Consider the following 14,925-nt stretch of genomic DNA (forward strand, 5'->3'; position numbering starts at 1 on the left):
CTTTGGGGTTTTTTGTTCATAAAAAAGAAACCAGCAAGCCCAGGAGACAACAAGTAACGCAGAAGTAACCATGCATTACTTTCATACAATGTCCCCAAGTACCTCGATTAGTTACTCCTTCATAAAGTTATGCCATATTGTGATGCAACGCCTTTAAAAAACGACTTTCCTCAACATTGGACATCAACGATTCACTCATAATTAGCCAAAACAAATAAAAAGTGTGTGTATTGCATATCTGTATAAACACACACGCACACACACACGTGTGCATTTCAGAAATATGCTATTTTTATTTATTACATATTTATTTGTAATATAAATGATACAAATAAATATAGACCTGTAAATATTTTCTAAATATATACTGTACGTGTGTATTTATATGTAACAAAACACACACACACATTTGATTGCATCCAAAAATACGAGTTTCTGTTTGCATTATATTTGACAGCACTATGTGTGTGTGTGTCTGTGTGAGTGTGTGTGTGAGTGAGTGTGTGTGTGAGTGAGTGTGTGAGTGAGTGTGTGTGTGAGTGTGTGTGTGTGTGTGTGTGTGTGTGTGTGTGTGTGTGTGTGTGTGTGTGTGTGTGTGTGTGTGTGTGTGTGTGTGTGTGAGTGTGTGTGAGTGTGTGTGTGTGTGTGTGTGTGTGTGTGTGTGTGTGTGTGGTGAGTGAGTGTGTGTGTGTGTGTGTGTGTGTGTGTGTGTGTGTGTGTGTGTGTGTGTGTGTGTGTGTGTGTGTGTGTGTGTGTGTGTGTGTGTGTGTGTGTGTGTGTGTGTGTGTGTGTGTGTGTGTGTGTGTGTGTGTGTGTGTGTGTGTGTGTGTGTGTGTGTGTGTGTGTGTGTGTGTGTGTGTGTGTGTGTGTGTGTGTGTGTGTGTGTGTGTGTGTGTGTGTGTGTGTGTGTGTGTGTGTGTGTGTGTGTGTGTCTGTGAGTGTGTGTGTGTGTGTGTGTGTGAGTGTGTGTGTGTGTGTGTGTGTGTGTGTGTGTGTGTGAGTGTGTGTGTGTGAGTGTGTGTGTGTGTGTGTGTGTGTGTGTGTGTGAGTGTGTGTGTGTGTGTGTGTGTGTGTGTGTGTGTGTGTGTGTGTGAGTGTGTGTGAGTGTGTGAGTGTGTGTGTGTGTGTGTGTGTCTGTGAGTGTGTGTGTGTGTGTGTGAGTGTGTGTGTGTGTGTGTGTGTGTGTGTGTGTGTGTGTGTGTGAGTGTGTGTGTGTGTGTGAGTGTGTGTGTGTGTGTGTGTGTGAGTGTGTGTGTGTGTGTGTGAGTGTGTGTGTGTGTGTGTGTGTGTGTGTGTGAGTGTGTGTGTGTCTGTGCGCAGGAGAAAGTATTGTATTTTTAAATTACACAAAGCACATTTATAAAGCGCTCTGAACATCAGCTTCACTAAAGACCCAAGCGGGACGCCGGCAGCTTGATGTCAGGGAGGCAGTGGGCGGAAAGAAAGAGAAGAAGAGGCCTGCGTGCCGACATGAGCTCAGTCCGCGTTCAGACCTCACCGAGCCCCTCGGTGGGAAACACAGAGACTGCAGCATCTGGACGCCTAGCAGAGGGGAGCTGAACTCTCTCGCTCTCTCTCTCTTTCTTTCGTGTGGCTGTCGGTGCTCTTACATTGATGATGGAGTCTTTGAATTTGATGTGAAGCCTGTAGTTGGAGATGGCGATGATGGCATCGTCCGCACGGCCCAGGAACTCCACCCACTCGCCCTGAAGAACAGGGAACGGGACCTGGGCGGAACGGAGCACAAAAACAATGCATCTTAAATAAAGACGCGTGCTAAATAATAAGACTAAATCAACATTGATTATTTACTTAAACACGTTTCTGGTCTGAGCAATGTTACAAATGTTACAAAAATTCACTCTTTATCTCCTGTTCAATATTTTTTCAATTAAATATTCCATTTAAAACCACTAAAAACACAGTAGATCATAGAAGATAAATGATATCGAGTTGACTTTTTTTACTGATACAGATCATCTCAGACTAAATCGTTCGTTTGCTTGCTTGCTACGATTATAAAAATGCAGAAAAATGCACTTTATTACAGACAAAAAAATAACTTGGCAGCGTGCAAACATGATTGACGCTACGCGAGCTCATATTTATTTTTTTAACATGCATTTCAGACGGGATTTCCGGACCTTAGCCTACAAGTCCCTCGTGTTTCGGCGCTTGCATTGATTTCACCTCAATATATGAGACCAACTTCAGCAGCTTCACGAAGACGCACCGAAACGGAAAGCCCTTCACAACAACCCGTCAAAATAAAAGTCTGGTTTGACAGTAATGTATTGGTATTGTATTCCTAATTTTAATCTAGTTTTAACTCTAATGGTTCTTAATCTGGTTTTTTGTAAACGGTGTCGTCTCTTAAAAGCGTCTGCTAAATGTTGTCATGCTTAAGTTGTTTTTTTGCATCCTTTGTGGTTTCTCAGCTTTTTTTTAGTCTGAACCATCCTTCTGTAACCCTGCATCACCCATAATGCCCTCGGTGCCGGCGGTCTGTGTGTTTATCCCGAGTCCCCGGCTCTCCGTAAACAGCACCGAACGCTCTTCAAACTCCACACACCGGAGCGGTTCAGGCCTCCTTACGACTGAAGCTTCTTCTGAAGCTGCGTTCAGGTTCGCCCTGCGCTGCGTAAGGCATGAAGTCATTTCTGCCTCACCAAATGGAATTGAAATGAGTTCGTTTCAGCAGCCGAGCGCGATGAATATGATCATCAGAAGCTGAATATTGCGTCACACGCTAAGCATGCAATGACTGCGATGACTTTAACATCTGAAAAGACACTATGGCAACTACTTTCCTCATTTAAACAGATGTTTTTCATGAATATGGTAGACGTGAAGAATCAAAGCTCTCTCTTGTTATATCCCTGCTCGCTAGAACAAGCTCTAATACCATTTTTAAGACATATTCAGTGACAAAATATTTATGAAGTTAAACAATGCAGCTTGAAATATTTTAACAAATCTACGGCTGTAACTACTTGATTACCAAAAATATATTTTTTTTAATAAACACAGATGAGTCTAACTTTATTAGTATGACTAATAAGACAATAATAATCGGTTTTATTAAGTATTTAATTATTATTTTATACAAAGCCAAACGCTGCCGGCTTCTGTCATTAAACTTCCATCATTAATTAATAAATATAAAAAATTGAGTATAATAAATTAAATCTTAAGAACTGTACATTTTAAATAAATTAATGAATAAGAAAAATTGTATATAAATGCATACAGTATTTTGCATAAAACATGAAAACTACTATTTGCTTTAACGTTTCTGGTCTTGAAAATAATTCTTCATGCTCAACACTCAAAAAAAAAAAAAAAAAAAATTGAAAATGGTTTTCAAGAGTTTTCATTAAATGGTTGTGACTTATCAGCTGCTCAATATTTCCCCATTAAATATTCCATTTCACTAAAAATACAGTAGATTGCTGAAGCAAAAAGGCTTGTGACCTGCATTTTTGGTTGATTTTACTGCTGCCGTAAAACCAGAGAGAAAACAGCGTCACACACAAACCTCACGCTCCAAGCATCTGCCTTCGACAAGGCTTACTGAGACTTTTAAACAAACCCTTATGAATGAAATAGAGCCTTACAGGTCTATTATTTAGTCTATTATTTATCTATCTTTATAGAGTCTTTACACTATATATAACCAGTCTCTCAAACACACAAGAACAGCTCATATTCAAGAGAGATTAATTGTCAATGGGCTCTGTTATTAACCAAAACCAAAAATGTTAAAATGAAAATTAAAATAAAAAAATTAAAATGAAAATTAAATTAAAATATTACATTTAAATTTTTTTAAACATATTAAATTAAAAAAATATTCTACTAAAAGGACTGAAATTACTAAAACTGAAATAAATATAAATTGTTAACATAAGGGTTAAGGTGAAAAAAAGGTTAAACTAAAAATACTCAAAAATAAAAATAAAGCTATGCAGAAGAAATACCAAAAGAATTCAAAAGCAATTAAAGCGACTAAAATTTCATGTAACATGAAAACTGACAAATATACTGAAACTGAACAGAAGTCTAATTAAAATATTTTCAAAAAAATTAATTTGGAAATAAAATTAACTGAAAGGTAATAAAAATAAAACAATGAAACTACTGAAACCTAGGCTATGATTGAAAAAAAAATAAATAAAACTGAAATGAAAAAAAAAAAAAAAAACACGATGCGAAATAAGAATATATAAAATAAAAATAAAAAAATTGCAAACACGTAAGACTAAAATGAAAAAAAAAAAAAAGTCAAAACCTGTTTATATGACATACGCTCACCCATATTTTCATTCCAATACATATTCAGAGGCCTAATGAATAAATGTGTTGTGCAAAGGTTAACCAGTCACAACAGACATCATCTATATACAGATGTCTTAAAACGTACAGTGACAAAATCAGAAATGTGGGGGAAAAATAGTCAAAAACAGACAAATATGAAAGTGAAGACGCAAATGCACGCAAGATCACGCACAAAAAGTGTACAGCATTCCCAAATTAACTAAAAGACTGCTTTTCATCACCTTCCATCAAAATTGTATAACTTGCTCCCTAAAAACAACTTTCTCCTTCAGAAGTTATTTATAGACACAAGGTCTTAAAGGTACAGTAGCAAAATCAGACGCCGCATAAACGGTCATAAGGGATATTTTGCTGCAACTTACATTAAAGGCGGAAATAACACACTACAGAGAGCAGAATGTGTAGAGAAACGCAACATCATGTTGTGTGTGTGTGTGTGTGTGTGTGAGCGCGGCTGTAATGCTGATCTATGGAAAAGCGCATGCATATTAATGGAGCTGCGTGGCAAACGAGCGACAGTCGACGTGGCATGAAAGCAGCGAGGCTTCAAAGGATCAGGTGAGCGCCGGGAGAACCTCAACTCAACGCAGACACACAGGCACGTAAAACACACAAAACACAATCAACAAGGACTACGTGACTCAAATCCCAGAGCATGTATTAACAAAGACTGGATTTCGTGTTATTCAGTCCGTGCACGAGTAGAAGGATGCGATGTGACTAAACGGGCACGAACACGTTATGACACAAGGTAAAATGTGCCAGCAATTCAATAATTATGCGTTTGCATCCGACTGCATGCATTAGATTAAGAAAAAGGAACCTCCTTTAAAGGAACCTCTCCTCCCCCCCAAAAAAAAATGTGCTGAAAACTTGCCTCAGGCCACCTTAGATGTTTGTTTCTTTATCAGATTCGGAGACGTGGAGCACTGCATAGCTTTGCTTTGCAGTGAACGGGCGGTATTTAAAGTTTTCTAGCAGCTGTGGATCATTGCCATGTTTTTATCAGCTTTTTGGACTTTCTCATTCTGACGGCACCCATTCACTGCAGGGCATCGGCTGCTGAGCGAGTGACGCAAATACGACGCAGAAACTCTTTACCAAAGTGTAAAACGAATGGCACGTAATACACATCCTGCATATTCATGACATGTTCAAAAATTGCGGTTGTCTGTGGTTCACGTGTAAACCACCGGGGAGACTTTAAGAGCGGGTAACTGCTGCACTGCACATACGATGAATCAGAAATGACTTGTGTATCTGGGGATATTAACCAGGACGCCACAATCCATTCCCTGCAGCAGGAACGACGAAAGTGTGTCAGACAATCTGGGAGCTGCTTCAATACGTCCCAAGATGTTGATTTAAAAAATAGTTTGAGAATCTATTTACACAAATATTTCCAGCAAGTCACTGTTTTGACAGCCTCTATATAAAAAAATAAAACAAAAAACAAAAAACTATAATAATAATAAAAATAAATAAATATATTTATTACATATATATATATAATATATATGTATATATATAATATATATATATATATATATATATATATATATATATATATATATATATATATATATATATATAAAGTAAAATTTTAATTACCCAAAAATAAAATAAAAATCATGAAAATATATGAAATATTGTTTTTAATATTTTTGTATTTGTTTTGCCTTAGGTTAATAATTTTTTTAATATATTTTCTTTCACTAGTAAAAATAATAACAATGCAAAAACACATTACTATCACGATACAATATTAAAATGATAAATTGTAATCAAAGTAAATAAAAGTAAATAACTATTACAATAAAATAACAAAATTAAATGTAAAAAATTTGAGCATGCTGTTGCTAGGGTGCTGGGTCTATGGGATGGGATCTAGTTTCACACCGACAAACTAAACTCTTACTATAACATGCCTTGATAAATCCTTCACATCAAGACCACTAACGAAGTACAAGAAACACATGCACATCTAATTTTGTGCAAAGTCAAAGTCAAGTCTTTGTTCCCGTGTCTGGTCTCTGCTGGATCGCCGCTTCGTCCTTTAGATGAATATCACTCCTTTCACCTCCACATCCGTTACCCACCGTCTCCTCAGACCCTGCTTCTGATTTCCTTCTCACCGCGGTACAGCACACACATTACACCGCAGAGGACAGACGAGTGTGTGTGTGTGTGTGTGTGTGTGTGTGTGTGTTAACCCACTTTCTTGACAGAGCGACACGGACATTAGGAATGAACTGACCTGCAGAGCGTCGTCTTCTTTTAACAGCTCTTTCTGGGGAAACAGGTCCCGGGCCTGAATGTACTCCAGGCTGGGCGGCCCCTCCTCACCCTGAAAAACACACACACACACACACACACACACACACACACACACACACACACACACACACTATATCAATCTCAGAAAACACACAACTCTGATTGGACGAGCCGTATTTGAATTTGACCAGAATTCTAAAGCGCCTGTCATTGGAATGTTCTGTTGCTTGGCAACTGTAAACTAATTCGCTACGGCCAAACTCTAAAACAGCTTTACTTTTTAATAAAAAAAAATAAAAGTAATCAGGTCATTGCACACGGAGTCAGACATTTCTTTCCGTATTTGTCATCCTTATCTATCTAAATGCTGGTTATGAATGCAAAAATGCAGAAAATCTAAACTTTTTTTTTTTTTTTTTACAGACGAGACAAGTTTCAGAGGTAGTGTGTAAACAGGACTGACACAACATTATTAACATGGGAATATTCAGCATGACCTTCTGCTTTTATGATCACAGTCATTCGCTGTTAGTAATGTGTAACATACAATTGTATATTTAAGGAATAAATGTGCCTAATACAAATTTTAAATATTCATAGTCATTTACACTACTATATGTAAAAAGTGACATAAAAAAAGCTCTATAAAGCTCTATATATAAATTATGTTTAATAGCACAATGTAATGAAATTTGAATACAAAGCTAAAAAAAACTTTAATAATTTAATAAACTGATTTGTTTTTATTTATTTCATATTCATCTATTTTAATATATATTTTGAATGTATTATTGACTACATTATTTTTGTAACATTTAACAATTGCATACAAAATTATGAAGTAAATTTTCTTTAAAAGTAGACGATGAATAAGCAACATCTTGAGATCAAAAATTTGAAAGTCACGCATCTAAAATCAAAATAAATCAAAATAAACCCCCAAAAAAAAAAATTCTGCGCCACAAACAAGCTCCAAAAACATCCAAAATGTCTGCTCCAGCCACAGACTCATGACTGACGAACAAATGAACAATTAGTGAGAGATTGGGTCCGTATCCGCGTCTGCTGAGAGTTACGAGTCTCTTCAGGACAAACTAAACTAAACGGAAATGCATTTTTTCAGATATTACGGTAGGACAGAGTTTCCGGCGCGGCAGAAACGTCTGATCTCAGGGCTACGTGTTCAGAGTCGTCACGTAGTGGATTAAACATTGATCTGAAGGGACCTTGAGCCGAGGTGAAAGACCCGAGCCTGGCATCAGACGCCAGTGAAAAAACCAACCACGGCCACGGATGCAAACTCCGCTTTCAGAAGACACTGGGAGAGGTTCAGCCAAGAACATCTGAAGACCTTCGCTTCGATGATGGAGAAAAGCAGAAGGTTCAACTTCAGGATTAAACCGTGAACAACAGCGAAAAACTCTCTCTCTCTCTCACACACACACACACACACACACACACACACACACACACACACACACACACACACACACACACACACACACACACACACACACACACAGCTTTCATCATCTCTTTCCATTTCTTCATGCTGCAGTTGGGGCAGAAATTGCCACACAGGGCCTGTTAAAGTCTACAGCAATCAAAAGGAGTTTGTCGTTAAAGCCGGACGAGGTGTTGTGAAGGAAAAAAAGTCAATGCATTCATACAAGAATATGAAAACTTCTGAATTCAGGACATTAGTCTAAAGTGACCGTGAGCAGCAACATAACAGTATTTATATACAAAAATATGCTATTACATGAATATATTAAAATATATTATTTTAGTATTTATATACAAAAATACAATACTATTATAGTAAATAATTGTATTTTAAATTAGATTTTATTGTTAAGTTTAAATCATTTTGCATGTTGTTGTCATGTTTATTAGTTAAAAGATTTTTTTTTTAAATGTTTTTTCACATAACAGTTTCACATTTTATTCAATTAAAATGTTTAATTTGTTTTAGCATTTATATGCACCACGCTTTAATATACTATCATAGTTTAATATCCTAAATTTTATTTTTTTATATATTCTCTCCTATTTTTGTTAAAATGCATTGTAGCAAAAAAGACAATAAAATTTTATTTTATGAAATATTTTAAAAAAATATGTGCATATAGGTTTAATGTTTTATTAATCTAGTCCTAGATATTTTAGTATTTCATATTAAACCATTTTTTTTTTTTTCATATTTTATTTCAAGTTGCCTTTTTTTCTATTGTATTAGTTTTAGCGCGCCTGCTTCTGCAGCACGTCTCGTATGTCGCTGGCGCAGACCCCGTCACGTCAATCAAGACTGAAACGTGTCCAAACCCACAGCGACCCTCGAGGTCGGCTCAAAAGGTCAAAGGTCAGAGCAGGCAACAACAGGCGGCTCTGTGGAAACGGCAGCAGAAACACCAGCTGAAACATCAACTAGTATATATAGAACAAGGTCACTACCTTAGCTTGAACTGGAAAGAAATAGAACGAGTGAAATAGTGCCTTAAACGTATTGAACGTTTGTCTGTAATCTGAATTACACTTAAAAGCATAAACATTTACTTGTCAAATGTACCCCAAATAAATGTTTTTAACACTACAGTAGTGAAGCACCATCACTCAAAGACTTTACTCGTTTCTAAATGATTACTGCAACCAGCAGAGAAGAGACAGAGCCAATGACCCAGACACACACCGTCCCGCGGTCACACTCCAGACAGAAGGACAGAGTGTGTGTGTGTGTGTGTGTGTGTGTCTCTAACCTGTCTGACACAATAGCAGACGAGCCAGATGTGCCATCATACACACACACACACACACACACACTCACACACACTCTCACACACACACACACACACACTCACACTCACACTCTCACACACTCACACACACACTCACACTCACACACTCACTCTCACACACACACTCACTCTCACACACTCTCACACACACACTCTCACACACACACTCTCACACACTCACTCTCACACACTCACTCTCACACACTCACTCACACACTCACTCTCACACTCACTCACACACTCACTCACACACCTCACTCACACACTCACACACACTCTCACACACTCACTCTCACACACTCACTCACACACACTCACTCACACACTCACTCACACACTCACTCTCACACACTCACTCTCACACACTCACTCTCACACACTCACTCTCACACACTCACTCTCACACACTCACTCTCACACACTCACTCTCCAGATGTTTGCAGAACACACAACTGAGAGGCTGACCAGAGCGGTTCAATCAGGCCTGTAAACGTCACACAAACGGTTTTAGCAAGCAATCATTAACCGTTTGGTCACCCACATCTTGAATATTTGGATCCATCCTTGGATTTCCGATCAAATCGACAGGGAACGTTTGACATAATTGATATGCAACATCGTCATGGTTGAAATAAACTAGTTTTATGAGGTTTTTGGACACCCGTAAAAAACTGCTTTAGGCTAAAACCAAAAAAAACCCCACTACAATTTAAGATAACCGTTTTCTGTCTCAAAGTTGAAAACTGTAGTGCCGACCGACATGTGACGACAAACGTCTTTCAGATATGATATGAGATGTGAAAATATAGATTTCTACAAAAGGCGGATGTAAACTCGGTCCACTCGTGTCAAAAATAGTCAAAGCCACATTTATTTAGCTTCCAGTGCCCATGATATACACAGTCTGTTTCTACTCCTGCAACAGAGCCGCATTTTATTATTTCTATTGCAAACTCTAGCATTTTAACTACTTTACTGCAAGATTTTATTTTGTTTCATATTGCTTGGAAACTTTCTGAAAGTCTCATGCCGTCATTGTGATTCTACGGAGAAATTAATCATTTAATGAAAAAAATTTTTAAAGCGTAAAAGAAATAAATATTTGAATAATAATTAAATAACAACCAAAAAAATTTAATTAAATAAAATAAAAAGTCTTCCTAACAATAATAAACCGCTAAACTGTTGACATTACTACAAAAACAGTGATGGTTATGCATATTTAACAAATTATGCATTATTAGTATTTTTTTTTTTTTTTTTTTTTACAAAGTAAAAGTAAAGTCAAAATGTGTGCTTGTTATATATTAATAATATATATATTAATAAAAAATATATATATATATATATATATATATATATATATATATATATATATATATATATATATATATATATATATATATATATATATATATATAATTATATACTTTTCATATGACACCGATTAATAAATTAATAAAACGTATTGTCCCTCTCTTCGGTGTGATGAAAAATCTGTTATAATCTCTTCACACAGCCGTATTAAACACACTCCCAGAATTCCTATGGGTTCTCTCCCACAATTCCACGGGGCAGAGCGCGGCCTGTTGCTATAGCAGCAGGCTTTGGTAGCCGTCACGATGTTCCTGTCCAACCTATCGATCATTTACAGGCAGGTCATGTTTGGACACGAGTGAAAAGAGCGACAGAAGAGTAAAAGACAGAAACGGACGCAGGGCTGCCGGCGTTGGTTTGTTATGCAGCTTCCATCTGTGTGTTCCTGCAAAAACTGAGAGCAGACAGAAAATGTGCCTCCGCTGAACCGTCCTGCATGCAACGAAACCTGCTGTACGGCTGAAAAACAGAGGAAGATCTATTGAGTCATCACCTGAGGAAATAAATAATGACTCAATTTATATATCAGAAAAACACCGTAAATCATTGCTTTCTGTTTGCATGGAATCAAAGTGCAGCTTGCCAGAGCATCAAATGCTAATTAGTTTTGACACCATAAACCCTCGGCTGATAAATCATTAATAAACAGGCCTTTGGATCGGGCATGAGTTAAACAATGAGCGGCCAGTCAAGGAAGAACTCTCAGAACGGCAGGTAAACCAATTCAAGTCAATATACACCACACTTTAGCGTTTGTAAAACAATAATAAAAAAAGAAATTGCATATTAACGTATGACCTTGAAGTGATCCATATATATATATATATATATATATATATAATCTAATATATATATATATATATATATATATATATATATATATATATATATATATATATATATATAATATTTATATATATATATATATATATATATATATATATATATATATATATATATATATAATAATATATATATATATATATATATATATATATATATATATATATATATATATATATATATATATATATATATATATATATATATATATATATATATATATATATATATATATATATATATATATATATATATATATATATATATATATATACATTATAAAAACGGTAAACCACGTCACTTAAAGCTTTTGTTTTGTTGAATCTCATTACAAGTTTGGGAAGGCATTCGATGCATGCGTTTATTTAATTTCAGAGCAGCTTTTGAAATCTGACAAGTGTAAATGAAATATTCAGTGTTTTCCTCAATCTGCAGTGAATAAACACAAGCCATACTGGTGACGCTCAGTCATTGAGACACCAGACAAGAGCAATAAATTACAGAGTAGAAACGAGGGGAGAGAGATTTAAGATCAATCTTTCTGATGGGCTTGAGTTTTCAATCAATCAATCACTCCAAGCATCCCGCGAGCAATTCATCACGTTCTCCATCCTCAACATACATCTGTGCTCTTTCAATCAGCCGATGGAGGGCTTCTGCTGCGTGTGCATTTTAGCTGGTTAAAGACGGAGACGTTAACGAGGGGAGATTTTACTCTCCTAACGAGGATCGGCTGCAGACGCGCTATAAAAAGCTCAGAGTGACACAGAGATCTTCAAACGGCACGCAGACACTCCACAGACTCCTTAAGCAAGTTACGGGACAGAAATAGGACAGGAACGAGGCCAAGACGCTAGAAGAACCCAAACATACGGAAAGTGACGACAAAAGTAGAAAGTACAAAAAAATGAGGCTGGAAACGTTCTAACAACGCAAAACAAACGTTCAGCCAACGCATCAAACCAGCGTTTTTGTTAACGAAAACTAAACCATTCTAATTATTTCTGGAAACTGAAAAGAGTCTGGAAAAATATAAATATTACATTTAAAATCCTTTTATAACAATTACTCCAAAATAAGTAAGCACAGGTTTACTAAACTGAAATAAAAATAGCAAGTAAAGCTGCTGAATAACATCATAATGAAACGTTTAAAATTACATTTAAATAAAACCATATTTTTCTTTGATTTTTAAAATATACATTTTTAAATCTTAAAAATAATAATTAGTCTTTAAACGCTAATAAAAATAATACAAAATACACTGCAACAAAAAAGGGAATTTATTTAGTTTTATTAATATATATTAGCAATATTCAATATGTAATTAAAATTTTTAATTAATTTAAAACAAACTAAATTAAATTAAAACGAAATTATCTATATGCATAAAGTACATTTTAGACACAATGACCACTTCTCAGAAGACATATATTGTACATATTTTAATTTGACGTCATATTATATTCTTATTTTATTTAGAAGTATATATTGACAGCAGTCAGCAAAAAAAAAAAAAAAAAAAAAAAAAATGCATTGCATTCTAACGGAAAGCAAAAACCTCTGTGTTGCTAGAAATGCATCGTAAACCGTAATCACTGAAGACTACGTCAGAAGAGCATCTCTGCTGCTGCAAGGCGTCACCTTTCGGGAGTTTACAGGAAACACAATGTTCTTGCGTCAAAGGATGCTTTATGAATCCAGCAGAGGTCAGCTGACCCTCAGACCAATTATCTTGTCACTTCGAGACAGCGGCACAAAATATGTCCCGCGGCAGGCTCAGAGTCTCTGGGAACACGGTGATTGAGGACGCTGCGGTTTTTGCCTCGTCACGCTCGAGTCCCTCCCCTCTATCCCCAGCTTTATCTCGTTTGTTCGTCGCCGGTGAGAGAACAGCACAAGCTTGAAACAGAGTAACACAAGAACAAGCACCGGGTCTGCACTCGCTAACGCTTTAACAATACGCTCCACGCCGCCAGCAAACCACCAACCATATTTGACTAATAAGAAGTATTAAAATGACTAAACTAGCATTTTAACTGCATAGAAAAAAAACTGCAGAAATTATAAAAGCATGCAAAATTATTATTAAAATAAATTAAATGTAAAAAAATATATATAAAAAATACGCAAAAATAATAAAAAAACATTTAAAATAAAATATTAAAACAAATAATGAAAAATAAGATACTATTAGAAAAAATAATAATTAATTAAAATAAATTTAATTAAATAAGTAATTAACAATAAATATAAAAGATTAAACACAAATGTATTAATATGTTAGATTAAAAAACAAAACATTAAACTAGCGAGGTATATTAAATAAAGCTGCAAAAGCACGTACAAATGACAAGCCAAAAAAAAATTGCTTAATAAAAACTAAAGCAAATAAGCAGAAAAAGGGCTGGAACAAAAAACAAAACATTAAATAATAAAACAAAACTAACTTGAAATATATAAAATGAAGTCTAAGGTGAAATTTTATTTTTAATTAATTTAAATATAATTTCAAAAAAACAAAACTATTTTAAAATATAAAGCACTGCAATAGTATATAAATAATCCTAAAACACGACTGTGACTTCATGTCACTTGGTTATTTTCGGTCATATGCCATCATATACTCTCCAGCTCTAGATCTCTTTTTATGCTACAGGTCGGCCACGAAGGAACAGGAACATGAATTAAATCATTCAAAGAGCTTTCGGGACGGACAGCTATTGGTTTAATTCATTAAATCAATCATCATCTACTGTAATCTGGCAGAAAGCGGCAACCAGAGATTATTACAGAGATTCAGATTAAAACACATCCACACTCTTCCAGACACGCATTCATCTCTTCTCCTCGTGTATATATATATATATATATATATATATATATATATATATATATATATATATATATATATATATATATATATATATATATATATATATATATATATATATATATACACACACACACACACAATTTAGTGTTATTGTACATTTAAACAACGCCTATAATAAAACCGATCTATTCAAACATACGTAGTAGTTTGTAATACTTCTGAATGGAGTAATTTTAATGCATTAACACAGTTGAGAAACAATCCATGAAAGCTGAGAGAGGAGAACAGAGATGAAGAACAAATGCTTGAGTGGGATGGGAGTCGCTCGCTCTCTCGCTGCTGCTGAATATTTCAGGAGCAGGAATATTTGAAAAGATCATCGGCGGCTCCAGAGAGAACACGCCTGAAACACGGCCGTATGTGGAGCGCTCCTGCATCCCGATGAAGATCAGCTCATCA

At 35.6% G+C, this 14,925-nt stretch overlaps 1 protein-coding gene across 4 annotated transcripts in view; it reads right to left on the minus strand.

The window, feature by feature from the left end:
* The window catches only part of mtmr4 (myotubularin related protein 4), a 55,201-nt gene that overhangs the window by 20,915 nt on the left and 19,361 nt on the right, over positions 1–14,925 (minus strand). For all 4 annotated transcript variants that reach the window (XM_043229673.1, XM_043229674.1, XM_043229671.1 and 1 more), the window contains 2 exons: positions 6,596–6,685; positions 1,611–1,727 (listed from right to left, as the gene is read on the minus strand). In XM_043229673.1, the coding sequence (XP_043085608.1) occupies positions 1,611–1,727; positions 6,596–6,685 (207 nt within the window). The remainder of the gene's footprint in view (positions 1–1,610; positions 1,728–6,595; positions 6,686–14,925) is intronic.

This window comes from Puntigrus tetrazona, unplaced genomic scaffold, assembly GCF_018831695.1.
Source record: "Puntigrus tetrazona isolate hp1 unplaced genomic scaffold, ASM1883169v1 S000000019, whole genome shotgun sequence".
NCBI classification, from domain to species: domain Eukaryota; kingdom Metazoa; phylum Chordata; class Actinopteri; order Cypriniformes; family Cyprinidae; genus Puntigrus; species Puntigrus tetrazona.